Consider the following 21,725-nt stretch of genomic DNA (forward strand, 5'->3'; position numbering starts at 1 on the left):
TTATCATATGTCCTAATAGCGAAGAAGAAATCCATTATTGGGCCTTTATTTTGTAAAAATTTCCTTAAATGATCCCAGTCAAGAAAATTTTAGACTCCTACAAGGCAGTAATTTTCAAAGCAAAAATACAGTGCTCAGTATCCTAAACCACAATCACTTACCTAGAACCGTGCTGGTCTTGAGAAAACTCAACTATGTGCCCAATCAAGTCTCTAAGTTGAAGGTTTGGGAAGCGGTTGTTTCTGAAATCTTCCAATAATCTACTTCGGCCGGAAGGCATAATATCAGACCTATTATACCGAAGCCGGGAAGGAGGAAAGAGCTGGCTGCTGGAGCTGAACAGACTGGAAGTGCTTGAAGCACTCCGGTATTTTGCTTCTGCTCCAGGCGCTGCAGAGATATATCGACCACTACCATTTGTCAGGCCTCCTACAACAAAGCAGCTGTGGTCAGCAAATATTTTTGACAAGGCCATTCCTCAAATAAGAGTTACTTACACTAAAATGCAATCAATAAAGAAATAACCACTCCACTGACCACTAATTCCTATATGTTTTAACAGGAAATTGAAACTGGAGGGAAAATCTCACACATTTACTTATTGTGTGTGACTACAGGATCTGGGGGATAAAAAAGACTAGAAAAGATGAGAAAAATAAACCTGTATTTGTTCTTGGCAGTTTAGTTTCAATCATAATCATAACACCTAATATCATATATAAAAGCTGTATTTGTTCTTGGAAGCTTAGTTTAAAACATAATTATAGCAAGTAATGTCATACATACTAATATCAATACCAGAATACTAAAACTACCAACAAAATTTCCAGTTTATTAACAAGGTTACAAATAGCTAAGCAAACTCAGATTTGAAGCCACTGAAATACAGTTGGGCTGAAATTTACTTGCAGTGTTCATGGAACACTGAGGGCTAAATCTGTACTTTTTTGGACTGTATTTTTAAAAATGCATTAGGTAATACATATACCTCTATGTAAAGAAAAACGGATTTTTAAAAAAGTAAACTCTACACACAACATGGGGCTCAAACTCATGACCCTGAGATCAAGAGTTGCATGCTCTACTGACTGAGCCAGCCAGAAGCCACAAAAAACCATTTCTTAAAGAAAATAAATCCATTACATCTTAAAGTATTTTAAAAATTTTAAAGGAATACTCTCCATAAAATACTATTATTTTACTGACAAGAACTAGAAATAAACGAAATGTATTTTTCCTAGAGCTTTAATGTTGATCATTTGAGACACATAAAAAGCCTCTTTAACTTATTATATCCCATTCCAAACAAGAAAATTAAAGGGCAGTCAATAGAAACAAACAAAAAATACAAGCAGGAAATTGTTATTACAAAAGTCATTTAAAAGTACTTGACAGTGTCCTTTTAAAAAAGAAAAATGTATAGAAAACCGTAACGTGCAAATATAGTTGCTCAGATAAACAGAATCTACCATCAGCTTTAAGCTATTATATATCATCTCTAAGTAGAGGAGTGCTATATATACAATCCAGACCACAGGGCAGAGATGATGCCAAGGACACACTGTCAGTGCAAAGTTGTGAAGTTATACAGAGGCACTGAATGGCAAAAAGAGTTACAGGCACAAGGAAAAAAGTAAGACAACTGTAATCCTGGAGAGTGAACTGCTTTAAAACGTTCCTCTTTTACTTTCAGTCCCCAATGCCCGAGCTTTTGTTGTGATTCCCACCACCCAGAGTATTATACATATAATTCATAGGACTCTCCAGTCCCCTTTCCAGTGTAAGTGCCACAACATTATGTTCACCTACAAGCTAGATCCCTGGTACCTAAAAGAATGTCTGACAGATAGTGGGTACACATTAATATTCATGAATATTTTATATAACATTAACTGCCTAAGGTTCAATTCTAGACTATCTTTCTTAAAAGTGTGTAATTTAACAGAACATTTTATACACTAAAACCACTAACATCAAATTCGCATACCAGTGTTCCTGTACAAAGAATCCAAAATGTGAAAGAATTCAGTGTTTTAATACTGTCTTGATTTCCTTGATACTCTTAACCCTCTAGCCCCTGCTATTATTTCTAATTATACAATTCTATCAACTGTTCACTAGCCCATTCAAATCTTTAACAATTCTTTAACCTTTATGTAGGGTAGGGATACTCTGCATATCATTCCAGTCTGTTTTTACAAACAATTATAAAGTCTCATTCAAAGGCCACTTGGAGGTCACTTTACACTAAAGCATCCTGCTAGAGTACATCCTCTCAATTCTTCAGCCTAATATTATATTGAGTCCTTATTCTGAATCTATTACTCACACAAATTTCCTAGAAGAACCCTAATTTAATTGTTCACTTCTCCTCCTCTTATTCATTATTGTCTCTGCACCACTGCTTACCTTACCTCAAACATAAGGCCCAATCCTACACCTCTTTACCCTTAATGCACTAAAGATTTTCAACACCAAATTCAAAATATATACTTACCCCCAGAAATGACTGTGCCAATTTTATTTCATACCTTCTAATACCTAACAGGAATCTCTCCATGTCTAGATATTCTTTGATTATATTCTATCAGCTCCCTAACACCAAACTCCTGATGCACTCATTGCCGACTTAAAATGTCTCATGATGTGTAACTGCCTTTAGTTTTAAAGAAACCTCAAAATTTCAGTTCTGGAAGTCTACTTAGTATTTTCATTTACAAAACAAAAAAATTCACTCAGGGCAGGGTACCTTTCTTTCTTCACAAATTAAATAAGCATTTAAAACCCAATTGTAATATACACTGAACATTTTAAACCTGGTTATCTAAATATTGAAAGCATGCCATCCAAACCTATTTTGGAATTGAGGGACATTTTACAAAACTGGTTTATGCTCTTCACAAATGTTTAAGTCATAAAAGACAAAAACAGTGCAAGATTAAAGAAAATTAAAGATTCATGACAAATGAGCGTCATGTGAGTCCCCATATCAATCTCTTTCCTAATCCTTTACTCTCTCCAGTCTCTCTCTGGCAAAGTTTGAGTAAGTTGGCTAATTTATTTTTTATTGTGGTATGATATCATTGTTTCCTGACTTTGATCATTGTAGTTATATAAAAGAGTATTTCCTTATTTTCAGAAAACATACATGGATATATTTAATGGGTAACGGACAGACAGTATGTCTGCAACTTCCTTTCAAAAGTATCAAGGAAAAAGAAACTGGATGTGAAGGGGAATGAATATGCAGAGAGGGGGAGAGGAAGAGAGGAAATGAACGATAAAGCAAACATGGTAAAATAACATTTTGAAAATGTGGATAAAGGGTGTGCTGTAATTTTTTTTCCTGTATCAGTGTTACAACTTCCCCATTAAGTCTCAAATTATTCCAAAATTAATGAAAAACAACACACATATAGGCTACCTAGGTCATACCATTGCTAATGGTAGTCCATAAACAGAGGTGTTTCTGCACCAAATGTGTTAAAGGGATAACCGTCTTCAATTCATCATTGACATCCACCCTTAGCATTTACACTTCTTAATCACTACTTGGCTAGGAATGTATTTTGGACAGGGAGATCTGTGCTATAATGTCACAGACGACTGGTCCAAATGCAGTATGCAGCTAGTCAGCCAGGACTCTTGGACAGAGCTCTTCACACAATAGTGTGCTGCCCTTTACATACTATTTGTGTAAGGATTTTTCAAGTTCACTCATGACAACCGAGTGAAGGCAAGCATCTTACAATAATCCTAGTAGAAATAATATGATTTTATAAGTTTTCATTAATTTCCTCGAGAAGTCTATTGTGTTAGAATCCTTCCTATTATTAATCAAAAACAAAAAAGATTATAAAATTACTGGGAAAAACACAGGGCAAGAAAAACAACGGTAACAACTGTAACAATCACAAAATAAATAAACCTGATTAATCTTTTCATTCTTTTCTAAGTCCAGAAAATTTGGAATGGCAGCTGCTTAACCTATCAGACCTGTGTATTCTTTTGAAAATACAGATTCCCGGAGACTTACTCAAAACCTACTGAATTACCCTCAGTGGATAATTTTTACTAAAAAAAAATATTCTGAAGGTTATTCTGAAGAAGAGTTTAGAGGCTAATGAATTAGAATTCAAGATTATTCAAGGATTCATTTTACAGCAGGTTGTTAACTACCAATATCAAATAGAAATGGTAATCCTAGATTTGGGGTCCTGAAAAGGGTACAACTACATATAGGCTACTAGACAGTGCTGGTTTCAGAAGACAAGGCTCTAGAAAACTCAGGAAATGGTAAGATGATAACCGAAGATGGCCAGTTAGTTGCAGCAGGCAAAGAATCAATGATACAGAGTGGTAGGAAAAAAGTCTAAAATGACAGTCTAATTCCTCAAAGGATAATATTGGTCAGACCTTTTTGTCCTGAGTTCTGGCACCTCATTTTAAATAGGGTTTATGGTTTCAAAATAATCAGTTTTTTTTCACCTACCTGAGAAAGTCCATTTAATTACTTAATATTCATAAATTATACTGTATGTTAGACACTGAGGGTCCTTTAAAAAAGGCAGGAAACATTTATTGGGCATTCTTTATTAGACACTGAGAAGTGAACTCTGCACAAAATGCTATATACTGTGTTGAATTGTGCCTCCCCCCAAATTTGTCATTTTAATGACTCAGCTGGGGTAATCTGCCATAGCAACCCTGGGAAACTAACACAGATTTTGGTACTCATAGTGATGTGCTACTATAAAAAATGACTAGGGGCGCCTGGGTGGCGCAGTCGGTTAAGCGTCCGACTTCAGCCAGGTCACGATCTCGCGGTCCGTGAGTTCGAGCCCCGCGTCAGGCTCTGGGCTGATGGCTCGGAGCCTGGAGCCTGTTTCCGATTCTGTGTCTCCCTCTCTCTCTGCCCCTCCCCCGTTCATGCTCTCTCTCTGTCCCAAAAAAAATAAATAAAAAACGTTGAAAAAAAAAAATTTAAAAAAAAAAAAAAAAAAAAAGACTAAAAATGAAGAAATGACTTTGCAGTTGGGTAATGGGTACAGTTTGAAAGAATTTGGAGGTGTTCACAAAAAGCCTAAATTGATTGCCTTGAAGAGAGGGTTGGTAGAAACGTGGATATTAAAGGCAATTCTGATGAGGGCTCAGACAGATATAAGGCACGTATCAAAAGCGGCTACCGTCTTAGAGAATACGTATGTTGTCATGAACAATGTTTGTAGAAATATGAATGCTATAAAGATGTTCCAAGTGAGGTCTCAGAATAAAATGAGAAACATGTTATTGGAAATGGGGAAACCCAACTGAAATGTGTTAAAAAAGCAAAACTGGGTGAAAAGCAAAACTGGTGTGGAGATTTAGCTGAGATTTCCAAACAACGTGCTAAAGGTGTGGTCTGGTGTCTGGGCTGCTTATGGTGAAATAAGATTAAGATAATTTGAAGAAGGAACTGTTTATTTTTATTTTTTTAAGTTTATTTATTTGTTTTGAGAGACAGCATGTGTGCACAAGGGGAGGGACAAAGAGAGAGAATCCCAAGCAGGGTCCATGCTGTCAGCACAGAGCCTGACACGGGGCTTGATGCCACGAACCCGGAGATGCTGACTTGAGCTGTAATCAAGAGCTGGACGCTCAACCAACTGAGCAACCCAGGCACCCCTGAAAATGGAACTGCTAAGCAAAAGAAAACCAGCACTTGATGATCTGGAAAAGTCTTAGCTTATCTAGACAGAATGCTGAGAATGCAGAGTCAATGGGTGTAGATGGACAGCCCCTTGACATCAGTGGGAGAACAACAATGTTTTCAAGAATTTCGTATCTACAGAAACACTGGCAGCCTGGCCTGAAAGCGTTAGAGATGGGATGAATTAAGAACTACTCTGAAAGCAGAGCCACAGATGCAAAGGCTACAGGGGTTGGGCAGCAGTAGATGCAAAGGACAGAGCATCATGCCACAGGTGATTATTCTCAGGCCTTGAAACAAATGGAATTTGCCCTGCTGGCTTTCAGACCTGCTTGGCACTGTAAGTCCTTCATTCCTTCCAATTTCTCCCTTTTGCAGTGGGTATGTCTATCCTATGCCAGTGCTACTACTATATTCTAGAAGCAGATGATTTATTTCCTAAGTTTCATAGGTCTATAGATGCAGAAGAATTTTGTCCCAGGATGGACCACATTAGGCGTCTCACCTGACAGAGAAGATGAGATTTAGACTTGAGTCATTTAGATGAGATTTTAGACATTCAACTGACGACAGGATGGGTTACAATTCTTGGGGATGCTGGCTTGGAATTAATGTATTCTGCACGTGGGCCAAAGAGGAATTTGGGGTAACCAGAAGGCAGCCTATACTGGGTTGAACTGAGTCTCCCAAAAAAGTTTTCAATTCTTAACTCCTGGTACCTGTGAATTTGATTTTATTTGGAAACAGGGTCTTTGCAAATGTAACCAAGTTCAAATTAGGTCATACTGGATTAGGTTGGGCTCCTACCCAATGAGTGGTGTCCTTGTAAGACAAGGAAAATTAGGACGCAGACACACAGAGAGAATGCCATGTAATTATGTAGGTGGCCATGGGAGTGATGCATCTATAGGCAAGGAATGCCAAGGACGGCCAGCAACCACCAGAAGCTAGGAAGGAAGGACTGCCTCTTCGGTCTTCAAAATGACATGGCCCTAAAAACACCTTGATTTTATTTCTAGCCTCAAAGTATGAGACAATAAATTTGTGTTTTAAACCACCTAGTTGTAGTTTGTTACAGGAGCCCTAGAAAACTAATACATATGCTATACTGTTAACAACAGGACAAGGGACAAGGCTATTATATCCATTTCACATGTGACACAACAGGCTTAGCAAAGCTACCTTATTCAAGATGAATAAATAATAATTAGACTGAGTTTTTTTGAAAACAATTATACCTGGATAATCCACTTAAAGCTTTTAATTATACCCCACTATACCTCATGAAGAACAGTATGACATTACATTCTTTTTTTTAAACTTTTAAACAATGTTTTATTTTATATTGAGAGAGTGAGAAAGTGAGAGAGAGAGAGAGAGAGAGAGAGAGAGAAAGAGAGAGAGAGAGAAAGAGAGAAAGAGAGAGAGAGAGAGAGAGAGAGAGAGAGAGAGAGAGAGAGAGAGCACGTGCGCCCATGCAAGAGAAGGGCAGAGAGACAGAATCTGAAGGAGGCTCTAGGCTCTGAGCTGTCAGCACAGAGCCTGAAGCAGGGCTTGAACTCACAACAGAGAGATCATGAACTGAGCTGAAGTCAGATGCTTAACCAACTGAGCCACCCAGGTGCCCCTGTCATATGACATTCTGAAATCTGGGATACACTTGACGTAAGTGACACGGGGAATAAATCACATAAAATTTTTCTAGTGATTATTAGCTATATATTTGCAATATAAAGACACAAAATTTTACTGGAAAAAGATTGAGGCTTCAATGAGTTTAAAAACTAATGAGATTCTAATTAAGAGTGTATTCTCCCAGGGTGCCTGGGTGGCTCAGTCAGTTAAGCGTCCAACTTTGGCTCAGATCATGGTCTCATGGTTGGTGAGTTCGAGCCCAGTGTTGGGTTCTGTGCTGACAGCTCAGAGCCTGGAGCCTGCTTCGGATTCCGTGTCTCTCTCTCTCTTCCCCTCCCTCATTCAAGCTCTCCTTCTCTCAAAAATAAACATTTAAAAAAAAGTGTAGTCTTCCACACCATTTTAATAGGCTAATATAAAAAGCAAACAGCATGAAAATGTCAGGTGTTAAAGTTGTACATCTTATGACCACACATAAAGCAAACATTAGATGTAAAGTATAAACCAAAATAAAAATCTGTTGTTTCCATTTCTATTGCTTGCAATTTTTTCTCTAAATGCAATTAAGTAACCTGACCTTTTAGCCTCTACTTAAGCTTAACCTTCCTAAAAATATAAAGAGGGAGACCATCACAACAGAAGATATTTAATAATCTTCCCTCATTCATCAAAGAGCATTTAAACAGACTGAGGGGCACCTGGGTGGCTCAGTCGTTGAGCATCTTGACTTTGGCTCAGGTCATGATCTCATGGTTCTGGAGTTCAAGCCCTGTATCAGGCTTGCTGCAGTCAGTGCAGAGCCTGCTCCAAATCCTGCCCCCCCTCTCTCTGTGCTCCCCACCCCCACTTGTACTCTCTCAAAAATAAATAAGCCTTCAAAAAATAAATAACCAGACTGAGCTCTTAACATATGAACTATAGTCTTCAGACTAGTATTACATCATTTCTATTACTAACTCATCTTGTTGATTCCCATTATTCTAACAAAAAGGCTAGTTTCTGTTTGGTTCTAAAAATTGCCTGAACTTTAATCTTTAGTGAAAACTACTTCTGTAACTGAACATGAGGACTCTTGAAAAACTATGCCCCCAAAATCATAAGTAGTGGGGTGAATTTCACTCACTGCCTCATATGGACATGTGGGTGCTAAGTATCTTCCCCGCACATCTCAAACCACCCTCACAGATATGACCTCATTTCCTCTCTCGTTAATACTTGTGGTGACAGTTAAGAAACCAATGGATTACATCTGCATTTCTTGTAAAATATTCCTGTTGCGACTTCATGACCAGCTGCCCTGAATGGGGTAAATGGAAACTGTAGGACCTGGGGTTTTTCTCTTAAAATCAGGATCACTCAGTGAGTTTATGCAATGTTAAGGTTTGCTTAATAAACTTGAGTATCAGGAAGAATAACTTTGATCCTAGACAAACATTATAGGCACACTGATTTTGTCTCTTGATGGGGCTGTTACTGTGGTGGGAAGAGGGCTGAACTGCAAACGGACTGTGAAAGATTTAACCCAGACAAAAATAAACCTAACCTAATGTCCAAAAACCAAACCAAATGTACACACACAAAAATAAAAACTCTACAACTGTCATAAGCCCTTTCAAAGTGCAGTATTCTAAACAGTATGATCCTATTAACACACTGAACAGAGAACACACTGACTGGAACAGCTAAATAATGCTTTAATGTAGAAATCCAAGTAGAACGTAAAATAATTTTTTAAACAAGTAGCAAGTGTCCCAGAATACATTCACCAATAAAACACAAAGAAACAAAACTCCTCAAATTCAATTACCCAAACATCTATTGAGATTTCAACATTCTTATAGTTGTGGCGAAAGGTCTGGCCTTTCTTGCTTCTAATCCAAAATAGCCCAGAAGTGGTAAATTTGGTACAAAAAAACCCTGAAGGAAAGATGGTAATTCTAATGGAGAGAATCATTATATTTCTATAAAACAGAATTAAAATGCAATAAGGCAACAGAATTACAATCATTACATTGTAACCTCTGGTAGCCAGGTCTACATTCAACACAAAACTACTACTTCCATGATGGTAGGTAGTTTGACTTGATGATGGGTAGTTTGACTTAACAAGTGGTTTTTTTGACTTAATACAATATCTCCAGTCAAGAAGGGTCTGGCATGTAGGTAGTCATTATTGTCTGAATAAATTAATAGGTAAAAATTCTGATCAGACACAAAAATTATAAAATGTAGGTCAATGAGGGGGCGCCTGGGTGGCTCAGTTGACTGGGTGTCAGACTTCGGCTCAGGTCATGATCCTGCAGTCTATGAGTTCAAGCCCCACATCGGGCTCTGTGCCGACAGCTCAGAGTCTGGAGCCTGCTTCAGATTCTGTCTCCATCTCTCTCTGCCCTCCCCCGCTCTCACTGTGTGTGTGTGTGTGTGTGTGTGTGTGTCTCAAAAATAAAATACACACACACACACACACACACACACACACACACAATTTTGGGGTGCCTGGGTGGCTCAGTTGGTAAAGTGTCCAACTTTGGCTCAGGTCATGATCTCGCGGTTTGTGAGTTCAAGCCCCACATCAGGCTCTGTGCTGACAGCTCAGAGCCTGGAGCCTGCCTCGGATTCTGTGTTTCCCCCTCTCTCTCTGCCCCTCCCATGCTCATGCTCTGTCTCTCTCTTTCTCAGTAAATAAAAGTTAAAAAAAAAAAAAAAAAAAAAAAAAGTAGGTCAATGAAACTACTCACAAAACATAAACATTAAAAAAAAGGATTAATCTCAGCATAAATTAAGTTTATTACTATCCTATTTAAAACATCACATAAAGACTTTTATCTGTTTTAAAAACCAGTAATAAAATATTTGAAGAGACTACCGAAGTAAAAATTTAATTTGGATTAAAGGCCAATTGTTAGCAAGTAAAAAAGTATAAAGCAACCAATATAGTGACATTCAAACTCAGTTTTCCCATCAACTCACAACAGGCTAAGTTATATTTTACCAAAATTTTATAAATAAAGTTCACAAAAATTCTAAAGTTAGGGAGTAGGAAAAGACCCGTTATTTATTCAGAGAGATATTAGACAGAAATAGAAGCATTCTTTGAGAAGCAGTGCAACATCCTGTAATAAGCCAGAAAAATCTTGGGCTCAAGATTTTTGTTCTTTACTAACTTCATGACTATAAGCCAATTACTTAATTTCTTTGATGATAAAATTTGTATGTGTGTATCGTGTGAAAGAGAAAGAAGTCAAAGTTCACTTTACTCTATTTGGATATTTAATTGCTCCAGTCCCATTTACTGAAAAGACCACCGTTCCCCAAATATACCAGAGCGGCCCACTGGTCACAAATCAGGTAAACCTAAAGAAGTAGGTCTATTTCTGGATCCTCTGCTCTATTCCACTGGCTTATTTATCCTTGTGGCAATACCACAATTTTAGTTGCCGTAAGTTTATAATATATTTTGACATTAACTTGGATCTGTAAGATTGTCTGGACTACTCTCAGCTCTATCTTCCCATTTATGTTATTTAACGTAAAGAAATTGTCAATTTCTTTAAAAAGCCTGAAAAATTGAGGCTGTGCTAAATCTAGTCATCAACTAGAAGAAAAGTGGTTTCTTTATAATACTGAGTCTTTCCACCCCCATACAAGGTATATCCATCCATTTATTTGTCTGCTTTAACTTCTCCAGTGTTTTACAGTTTGTAAAGATCTTGACCTTTTCACATTAGATTTGTTCCTAGGCACATTATAAGAAAACAATCACACATGAAAATATTTTCAATAACAGTCAATTTTCAATGTCACCCCATGAGACGTGTGCTTTCATTTTCAAAGATTATTTGGCTAAAGCTATAAATCTCTACTGAAGCACATCTGCATATATCTCAAAGGTTATATTTTTGATCCTATGTTTACTTAATGGACATTGTTTGGTGTATAAACAATGCAATGATGTAAATTCTAGGTGACACCTTGGTAGATTAAAATGTTTAAGGTGCATGAAGACTGATTTGCTACCTCAGTAATAAGAAAACAAGGTAAAAACTAATTGAGTGGGGAGCTGAAATGCAAATGTGAAGGCCGACAAAAAGGAAAGCTTTAAAAGGACAGTAAACAATGATACACAATCAGCAAAATTAAAGAAAAGGCTCAATTTGGGAAATATCAAGAGGAAAAGAGTATATAAAAACATATACAAAAAGAAATCTGACTTTTCTACTTTGTCTCTCATCTATAAGCTTTTATCCCCCTCTCCCAAACTTTACACAATAGCAAGCAGAGTTGAGATAAATGGAAGGCAAGAAGGTAGGAAGGAAAAAAGGCATTAGGGAGATGACAGAGGACAAAGTCAAAGGTTCATAGGAAGCCCCCAGGGATCCAGGAACTAAGAGTTAAAAAGGAAGTGTGAACTGGAATAAGGTCATGTGTAAATTATGAATTATTTCTTTTCAAGGTGCCTCTCTCCCTGTGGGTACTATTGGAAATTTCAGTGGGATAAAACTCCCCCCACCTTTTTTTGTTATGGTAAGACTGGCTTCTGCATATTTAATGTCAACAGAATTCCTACAATCATTGTGATAAGTAAAAACTGTTGCCACATATTTCCAAATTGTTCACCTCCTCAAACCTGGTACTTTAAAGAAGCACTCCCAAATTACTCTGATGCTGAACCATGGACTCAGATCAAGTATTTGCTAGCTCTAAACCTGAGATTATCTTAACTGAACTAACTGGTGATAATATTCTCACTCATTAGAACCACAAAGTCAAAGATAATGTTATTAAAGGATAATGAATAAAATATAAGGGCAACAATTAATCACTGTGATCCCAAATTAGACCTAAGATCAATAAATTTGTATACAGAAATGAAAGAAACAAAATAAATTCTTCCATACAAGTAATAATTTTGGAATTTCTTCATAGAATAGTTTATACCCATCAATGAATAAAAATGACTTTTAGAAACACCAGAGGGTTTGAAGCAATGCTTTAATTTACATCGCCATGAGCACCTGTAAATGTTCTGTTGTGAGCTGGATATGCTGCTCTAAAGCCAGTTCCTGAGATGCCTGCCTTATGATTAACACATATTCTTATTTCATGAAGTAGATAATATATTTGGACATTCCCAAGAATAACTAATGAGAAAGAAAGGATCTAGAAGTTTAGTAATCTTATATACAACTTTAAAAATACATAACCGACGCCACTGTGAGGTACACAGTTTCAAAGACTGATTAGAATACTGTTTATATACTTTGTGTAAAACTGTTCAGTTTATTTTAGAATAGCATAACAGAAAAAGCAAGGATAGTATCAGGAGTCAGAATGGTGTTCTAGCCTCAATTCCATCATTTGCTGGTTTGGGCAAGTCTCTTGGGCACATAAGACCTATACTTTTCTTATCTCTAATGAGCATATCGCTCAGCCAGTCTACCTTAACAATTAAGATGAAATGAAATAATGAATATGAAGGTGCTTTAGAAAACTATTCAAATGCTACTGAGTTACAGGCAATTTGTTACTTAAAAGATAATAGTACTTTCAGTAAAAACTTCAAAATAACTTACATTGTTTTCTGCTTTAAGGACCACATACAAAACTCAGAAAAATTGCACACAGCCTTAAAACCGATTGGGTGACACTTGTTTTAATTTTTATTTAAACATTTCATTCTGGGGCGCCTGGGTGGCGCAGTCGGTTGGGCGTCCGACTTCAGCCAGGTCACGATCTCGCAGTCCGTGAGTTCGAGCCCCGCGTCAGGCTCTGGGCTGATGGCTCGGAGCCTGGAGCCTGTTTCTGATTCTGTGTCTCCCTCTCTCTCTGCCCCTCCCCCGTTCATGCTCTGTCTCTCTCTGTCCCAAAAATAAAAATAAAAAACGTTGAAAAAAAAATTAAAAAAATAAACATTTCATTCTAAGAGAAGGAGCTGACAAAGTCTACCAAAGTTTGGCAATTTTAAGAGAGGCTGACATCTACTTAATAGGAAAAATGATCCTAACAATTTTATTCTGTTTTTAATATAAAAATCTTCTGTGATTAGAAAATAGGTTATAAAATTTTCTAATCCATAACAAGCTAAAGCACTGAATTTGATTGCTGAATACATGACATTAATGAATTTTCAGAACTGACAGTCCCCTTTCAATAAACTGAATTTCATATAGTTCAAAGCTTGAATTACACTTATTCATACCCTTAAGAAAAACATCAGTCAGCTCAAAAATGAAGAGGTACAAGGAATAAGCCATTATTTTGTCAAGTCGTAAATTAAATAAAAATACAGAATGTTGCTTTATATGCAGGAAATTCCATGTCAATCTAATAATGATGAGCATAAAGATGAGAGTATCAGAAATCAGTAACATGTTTTAGATCAATGTAATATGAGAAAATAATTCACTTAACCTTGAACACTTAACTTGAAGCCCAGAATGACACTACTCTTTCCATTTCAAGATAAAAACCATTAATTTTAAATTTCTTCTTTTTCTTTGCTCTTTCCCACTTGTTTCTGACTCCCTATATTTTAAGTGCTGCTTTTAAAAAGTTGTCCTTAAGAAATAATAATAATAGTAACAAAAAGTTGTAGTCAAATGGAGCCAATCTGAAGGGTGCCAAATGGCCAAATATGGTAAAATTTTTGGATAAAAAAAAAAAGTATAAAATTGATGTCTCCCAGACCGCAATGGACTGAAATCCCAAAAGCTATTAATTTACAGGTAACAATGATGATTAAAAGAACACAAGCAAGCTGTTAGTGTATCAACTCATTCTCAAAGTTAGAAAATAAAGATTCCAAGCATTATCCTGACTCCAAATGAACTATGTATTTTCAGTGTAACCTCACAACTCATGAGGGAAAATTTTTTTAGAGAAAAGTTCCAACTCATAAATGCAGAAGGTATGACAGAATTAGAGAATCACCATTTTTGCAAACTCATAAAATAGGCAACTATCCGAAGGCTGCTAAGCCCATCAAGTGGATCAGGCTGACAAGCTCACAACGGAGACAACCAGATACGTATCTCCTGATAACGTGCAACACTAAGAATACAGAACACTATCTTGCCCAAACTAGCAAACAACAACCAGACCATGCCTCTAGATTTAATTCTGTTTTCTAGAAACAGACATGCAAATTCATTTCCACAGGCATTTCCTAAATCAGCTGCCTTGATAACTTGATTCATGAAGAAATCCATCTGAAGGATATACAATTTAAGTATTTTCTTAGACCAGAAAGCATGTAAGTCTTGCATTATGATTCAATCAGATGAAAGCAAAGGATAGATTACTTCTGTGAACACTATGTAAAGAGCCAATTTATGAAATCTATTAAGTTATTTCACCCTGGCATGGTCTATACAGTCCTTGTTAACAACATTGCCAGTCACACTACAACTAAAACTAAAGGAAACTGGGAGATCACAAAAGAAAATCACCTACAGATAATTCCAATCAGAAGTGTGTTAAAATACCAGATTTCCAGCTGAAGCTAAACCTATGGAGTTTTAACTCTGGGTACAAAAGTATCAGGCTATAATACAGAAATGCTGGCCCAAGTGATGATTATTTCCCATAATTGATGAGAATTTCTTCCCTAAGCATCTACACAGCTGGGTTCTTTATAGTCTAAAGAAAAATATCTTGATTGCTGTTTAATTATAGAGACAGATCTAAAAATTTTATTTTTTTTTAATATATTTTTTTTTATTTTTTGGAAGAGCACAAGCAGGGGAGGGGTGGAGAGAGTGGGACAGAAGATCCGAAGCAGGCTCTTCGGTGACAGGCTGACAGCAGCAAGCCCGATGTGGGGCTCCAACTCACGAACCGCAAGATCACGACCTGAGCCAAAGTCGGACACTCAACCAACTGAGCCACCCAAGTGCCCCGAAAAATTATGTTCTAATTTTTAAGCAAGTTATGTAGAATAACTAATGCCATTTTTACAAGCTCTAAAGCACAACATAAGCAGTAACAGTTGACAGGAATCTGATCTGAAACTTACCTATAAAAAAATGACAGGACATGACAAATATAATCTTAACAAATAAAACACAAAACTATTATGAAAGTCCTATTCTTAGGTTTGTTATGTTCCAAATATTTGTGTCCATTTCAAAGTTTCAAAGGCATATCTTACATGGGGGTGGTGGAAGTGAGTGGGTCTGAGTAGAAATAACAGAAATCAGGAACTGATCAGCCTTATGACCAAGAAGAGATGATAAATGAAGGTGTCAGGCTAAAAACTGGTAAATTTACACAAATAGTGTACAGCAGATCTTAGGACACCTCCCAAATAAATTAATCAATTGTATATATTTAATATCCACAAAAGAGCAAAGACCCAGAATTTGGGGCACAGGACCAGTCTTTCAAAATCTAGGCCACGTCACACTGACATATATTTACACGATGATCACTACAAAAGATCCCTTTGTTACATGGACATTTATGTATTAATGAGCTGTAGGAAAAAATAGCTATACCTTTATGATGGGGGAGTCAAATATAATCACTAACTTATATTTGCTAACAACAGCAACATTACTTTTTAAATTGCAAGCTGATTTAAATCTTTCCAAGCACATAAAAATAAAAAAAAGGAATCTGTTTTAATTAAGGCAACTAAAATTATAAAAATCCAAAATCTACTTTCAATGAAATACTTTCCTTGAAGAGATAAGGATTCATACACAGCCTGATATTCAAAATCTCTTCAAATATATGCTGCTAACTACATGAATAAATACTTCCTGGAGAGGAAAAGGGGTAACCACCAACTCAATAATCTTGGGGTGGGGGCAATTTTAATATAAAGATATAAACAAAAGTCCTAAATACTCCAAATTCAAGGATATAACAAACCTAAAACATTTTTTTCTTAAACTAACGACGTATTCAAAAGTATATGGACCAAACCGATAAGATTCTCTAACTCACAACCATACTAAATTCATATACCCTGATACACCCTTTGGTAAAATGGCCAGGCATTCAAAGGCCAAAGCAAAAACCATTGTAGTAAACTATCTCAAGTTTGAGAACTATGTGACTACTAATGTTTTCCTTTAGATGTGCAAAAACTTTCGATAGTGAAATTTCTTTTACTAACATGTTTCAACAGTTGACTTTTCAGATGATCTAAAACACACACAAATCAAAAGCACAGACAAGAAAAAACACACCACTGTATTTCATAAAAGGAACATAAGATACAATAGGGGTCTTTACCTTACTGTACATTAGACCCTCACTTTGAATTTTCACGAAAGTAGAACTTTTTCAAAAGGCTAGTATCTAAAAGCAAAAGCAATTTGGCATGTTTTATCCAACATTAAATATTTTACACATATTATAAACACACACACAAACACACTTACATGTATACATACAAATAAAAAGGGTTTTGTTTTTTTTTTTTTACCTAAATGCAAACTGGATGAGGATCCATGTGATGAAAGTGATGGCGGTGGCGTAAGTGAATGTCCTGGAGTTTGGCTTGGCAGAGGCATGCCTATTGGACTTGGAGAGGAGGAAAATCCCAGACTATTGTAAAATGGTTGCCCTATGGGTGCTAGGCTGCTACTAGATCTTTTGTACAAGTCAGAGCTAGTAGATAGAGACTCTCTCCTTGTGGCACTACTACTTGCAGAACTGCCAACTGAAGAAGAAATAAAAAAAACCCTAATTACATACAGTGTTAACTGAATAAAACCTATCCCCAACTCTTGCTGGGAAATAACAGAAGTGATCACAATAATTACTTTTAGAAACATTATGGGGAAGATAATTACTGTGATAACTATATAAACTGACTTTCATTAATCATAAAAGGGTATAAATGCACCCCAATAAAGTAACCAGATACTTAACAGAGCACTCATATGTTTATTATTTCACACATATTTACCATTGACACATATGATTACTGTGCTTTAATACCCTGGTATGATTTATAAACCCTACAATTGTAAGGTGTCTGCTTTAGGAGACGCTAGAGATTAAATTCCAATAACGTTAAATTTTGGTAGTGTCCTAATCTCTGGAATCAGTTTCTTAGACTTCAACTCAATGCCAAGAAAGTATTACACTGATAAATAGATTATTAATACATTTCCCTCACCATTCACATTTAATTTGGCTTCTACCTTGTGTTCAAACCATAGTCCTTTAAGTCCATATTGGCCCGAATATCAGTCAGTTGTGAAATACAGATGGTAACTAACTTCTCAGCACTTTTCAAATTACACATTCTCCCTATCCATCAGCAACTAAGTTACAAAATATATATGAAAAAGTAAACTTCCTTTTAGACAATTGATGGCTTTCATTACTGTTGTCACAACCAAAGACATGCTTTCACTTACCCCTCAGGATCTCCATCTCCCATTCCAGAGATTCTACTACTGGTCTTATGAGCCTTTTACTCAAGTGAAGACAAATCAGCCTTTTTTCCCCCTCAAATACACAATTATCTCATATCACATACCTTCCTAAACTACATACTGAATTCCTTTTACTTAATCCCAAATTCAACCCTTTAGTCCTTTTTTTCCTTAAGCACTCTACAAAATCATTTTTAAAAAATGGCAGAACCACATTGCCATGTAGCCATGCATACTCAAAAAAGTAATCAACATATCCGGATAATCAGTCTTTACCAAGTGTTTAAAAGGGCTGTCCAAAACTCCCACATCTTAAGTCTCACTTATAGCCCACATTTTCAAGTGCTTCTTTCCTATTTCTAAACACTAGCCTTTTTTTGGTTTGTTTTTTAACTGAATATCTTTTATAGCGAAGGGAATTTCGTATTAGATTTCTTAACCTGTCAGGTTTTTAAAGAACAAGCTCTATATTCGGACCAATATGGTAACATTTTTAAAGAGAATTTTAAAGTTTCTATTAGGTCTTGGTTTTCTAATCTCAAGTCGATTATAAATAGGTCATTAGAGAACAATGAAAAATTAAGAGAAAAATTAAGCAGAGAACATAATGGGTAGACCAAGTTAAGCTTATAATACAGATAGCAAACAATTACATTGGTTTTCCCAAATTCAAGACTCTTATAAAGGAAAAACACAAGGCTCACACTACTGTATGAGGCAAAATATTAAAACACTAGTAAACCTTTAATACCAGCCAGTGTGGTTTCTGAAAGACTGATATGTTTTATAGAAAACTGCACATTTTAAGGTATCATCTAATAAGAGAACACTATGTAACTATATGCATTTTAGTAGCAAAACCAAACAAACACTCAAGTGATAAGCACCTCTTCTAGAGTTGCTTTTGGCAAAACTGTAAATACATGCTACGTTAACTATGCTAATTTAAAAGGACACTGTCAAAGTGATTGTTCTAAATACAGGGCTACACTTAAAATTCCTATTTATTTCAGAAAACAATTTGACTGACAAGGAAAAAAACAACAGCTCTCTAATAAGAGCAGTAGCACTGTCATTTCCCTGGCAAATAACCAAAGAAACCATAGTTTTGACACATGAAATAGTATCTTCCTCCAAAAAGGAAAGGCCAAGCCAAACGTTTAAAAGTAATTCAGAAATAGCTTTATTTTAATCCTAAACAAGCTGGCTCCTTAACTTTTACTATATGCCTAAATTATCTGCAACAGTGCAACTGTGAAATATGAAAACAAAGGATACCTAAAAGATCTAAAAGGCTAGACCAACAGCGGAGTCACTAATCATTTATCAACTATATATAACATGTTAAATTTCAAACTTTCAATTGTAACAACACTTTCTAAGTAATGGGTCATAGAAGGGTTGATTTAATTACCATATTACAATGGCTAAGCTTCCTAACTGTGTTATATAAGGTGGGGTATAACACTGTAAGTGTTAATAATTGCATCATATAGGTAAGAGAATGACAGTGTACAGGATTCTGTATGTGTATATGTGCACATAACCGTACTATCATTTTAGATTTCATACAGGTATGGGATTGCCATCATGTGAAACGGCAATGGGTAGGCTTCTTTTAAGAGTACCCTTGTGTAGCACTTGAATGAACTCTCACAAAATGTCCAAGAGGAAGGGGAAGATGATAAGACTTTTACTGGCATTCAGGGGTGGCAACTGCTAATGTCCTCTGAAGCAAGGTAAAACAGAGGTATATACAGATTGGTAGTCAAAATTAAGTAAGCAATGTTTATAAATAAGGGAGGCATGAAGAAGACCAGTTTTGGGGAAGGAGGCATCTGCAGGAAACATTTGTAGGGAACAAAATGCTCATGCCAACCGGTTCCTGAATGCTGGGGGGAATGATCCTAACAACTGAGAGACAAATGAGAATTTGAAAGAAGTGGATAAGGGGGTCTACAAATCCATCCCAGACCATCAGTGACATATATTATTACAAAAGGGGAAATGAGGTTTATCAAAGCTCTTCTCTATTTTTCCTGGATTATTTAGAGTCTATAATCTCTAGTTTAGAAACTAGTCATTCCTACAAAGTTTATCTTTTAAGTTATATGTTCTTACAATTTTCTTCAGCATGTTGGATATTTGGAGAAAATGCTTGTCAACTGTATTAGGAACAAAAAATGAGTCCGATGGGAGTGCCTGGGTAGAGGTAAAAATACCGAACTCCAAAAGGAATGAAAAATTCAAGTAGGAAAATTAAAAGATTGAAGACTCTCCAAGTTCATTAGATTTTTCCCTCAGAAGTTCTTGTGCCCATTCTTTAGGTAGTTTGGTGTTAGGCAAGTATGATATTTCCCTATTGCATTTCATTGTAGCACAAAAGGATTCTGTTTCTACAAGTTTATAGCAATTTTAGATCATTCCTCTTACAAATATGAATATTGAAAGTTCAGAAGTCACTTCCTTAGAAAACCAGCAAACATACTTAATAACAACTGGCCCATGTTAGTTTTGCCATTTTCCACACCAGAAAAGAAAATAACTTAATGTGGTGGGAAAACAGACGAGAAGCAGGTATTAAAAGATTCTATGACTTTACTAAAAATAGAAAACCTCTTGCGATCTGAATAAACTGCCCTGCCCCTCATGAAGAAAAGGCTGCCAATTAATTGTACCAACAGAACTAGGGTTTCCTGAACACTCTGGAAACTTCAGAGATTGATAACACAGGTATGTCAACAGGAAGTCAATGTGGGCCTCTTCTGATTTCACCTGGTCATTTCTCAGTTACAAAATCAGTGTGTGTGGGTAAATTATTTATTTTGTGAAGCTATTTTAAATTTAAAATTTTTAAGTATTATATATATAACTAGGCTATGGAAGAAATATTCTTTTAGAAGAATTTTTAATGATAAAGGCTAAATTATTTAGTGTAGAAGATAAGCGTATTGGTAGTTTCTTAGGGGCCTCTGACCAGAATATTTCACTGTATTTTAACTTTATATATTATACCTAATAAAACCATAATGAATGACTAGCATTTAATAAGAATAAAACATCTGATAAAAACAAAAAAGACTATTATTTTAAAACACTAGAAATTTAAGGTGGCAAAATATTTACTTCCTCAAACATTATTTTGTACATAAAAAGGAAGAACTAGTAATCAGCAAACAAATCTTAATAAAAAAAAATTATAATTCTTAAAGCCAGGGGAAAATGTATTATATCTGAGTAAAAGATGGGCTGCTTGAAGTGAGCTAAACATTCATAAATGCTTAAAGATCTGCAGCCGGTAGTTTTCTTCCTACAAAATTAAATAAACCGGTATTTTATTCCTGTCCTTTCTACACTATAAGCTATTATTTATCTTCATATTGAAAACAAACATATACCTCATGTCCACTTAGCAGAGTACACTCATCTTAAAAAGGCAACTTACCTGACGAACCAAATCCACTGAGGGCTGAGCCTATAGCCGCACCCAGAGAGCTGCTGCTTCCAAAGCCAAGCGATGTACTTCCAGGCTGGCCAGGTCCGTGAGAAAATAAAGAACTGCTCTGGGAGCTACTAGTCAAAGAAGTGCTCCCGTAAAATGAATTCGACTGCAGATTCGTGCTCGGCGGCTGCTGCTGCTGCTGCTGCTGCGGTGGCTGAGTGCCAATTGGCCGAAAGAGACCGTTTGTGCTGCCGGTAAGACTATTTGCAGTTCCTCCAGCTGCTGCTGCTGCTGCTGGAAAACAAATTTCAGATACTTCTTGAAACCACCAAAAAGACTACTCTCTGTTTTTAAAGTATCTCAAACAACACCAGAAAAATATTATCCCTGAAAACATCAGTTACACTTACCAGCTTGTGCTGCTGCTGAACTAATTAAAACGGGTGTCGGAGCCATTAAACGAACTGGAGCTCCAAGGCCAGTTCTTGCTCCGGGGCCAACCACTAAGGCACCAGTCTGATCATAATAGGCAGTTGGAGCTAGTACTTGATAGCCTAGATAATAG

General features: G+C 36.3%; 1 protein-coding gene across 12 annotated transcripts in view; it reads right to left on the reverse strand.

Moving 5' to 3' along the window:
• The window catches only part of PUM2 (pumilio RNA binding family member 2), a 101,961-nt gene that overhangs the window by 17,419 nt on the left and 62,817 nt on the right, over window positions 1-21,725 (reverse strand). For 9 of the 12 annotated variants that reach the window (XM_058682612.1, XM_058682613.1, XM_058682611.1 and 6 more), the window contains 4 exons: window positions 21,571-21,714; window positions 21,164-21,454; window positions 16,758-16,994; window positions 162-429 (listed from right to left, as the gene is read on the reverse strand). In XM_058682612.1, coding sequence (XP_058538595.1) covers window positions 162-429; window positions 16,758-16,994; window positions 21,164-21,454; window positions 21,571-21,714 — 940 coding nt within the window. The remainder of the gene's footprint in view (window positions 1-161; window positions 430-16,757; window positions 16,995-21,163; window positions 21,455-21,570; window positions 21,715-21,725) is intronic. The other 3 variants (XM_058682619.1, XM_058682618.1, XM_058682608.1) reach the window with 2 other exon arrangements.

The sequence above is a fragment of the Neofelis nebulosa genome, chromosome 9 (genome assembly GCF_028018385.1).
Source record: "Neofelis nebulosa isolate mNeoNeb1 chromosome 9, mNeoNeb1.pri, whole genome shotgun sequence".
NCBI classification, from domain to species: domain Eukaryota; kingdom Metazoa; phylum Chordata; class Mammalia; order Carnivora; family Felidae; genus Neofelis; species Neofelis nebulosa.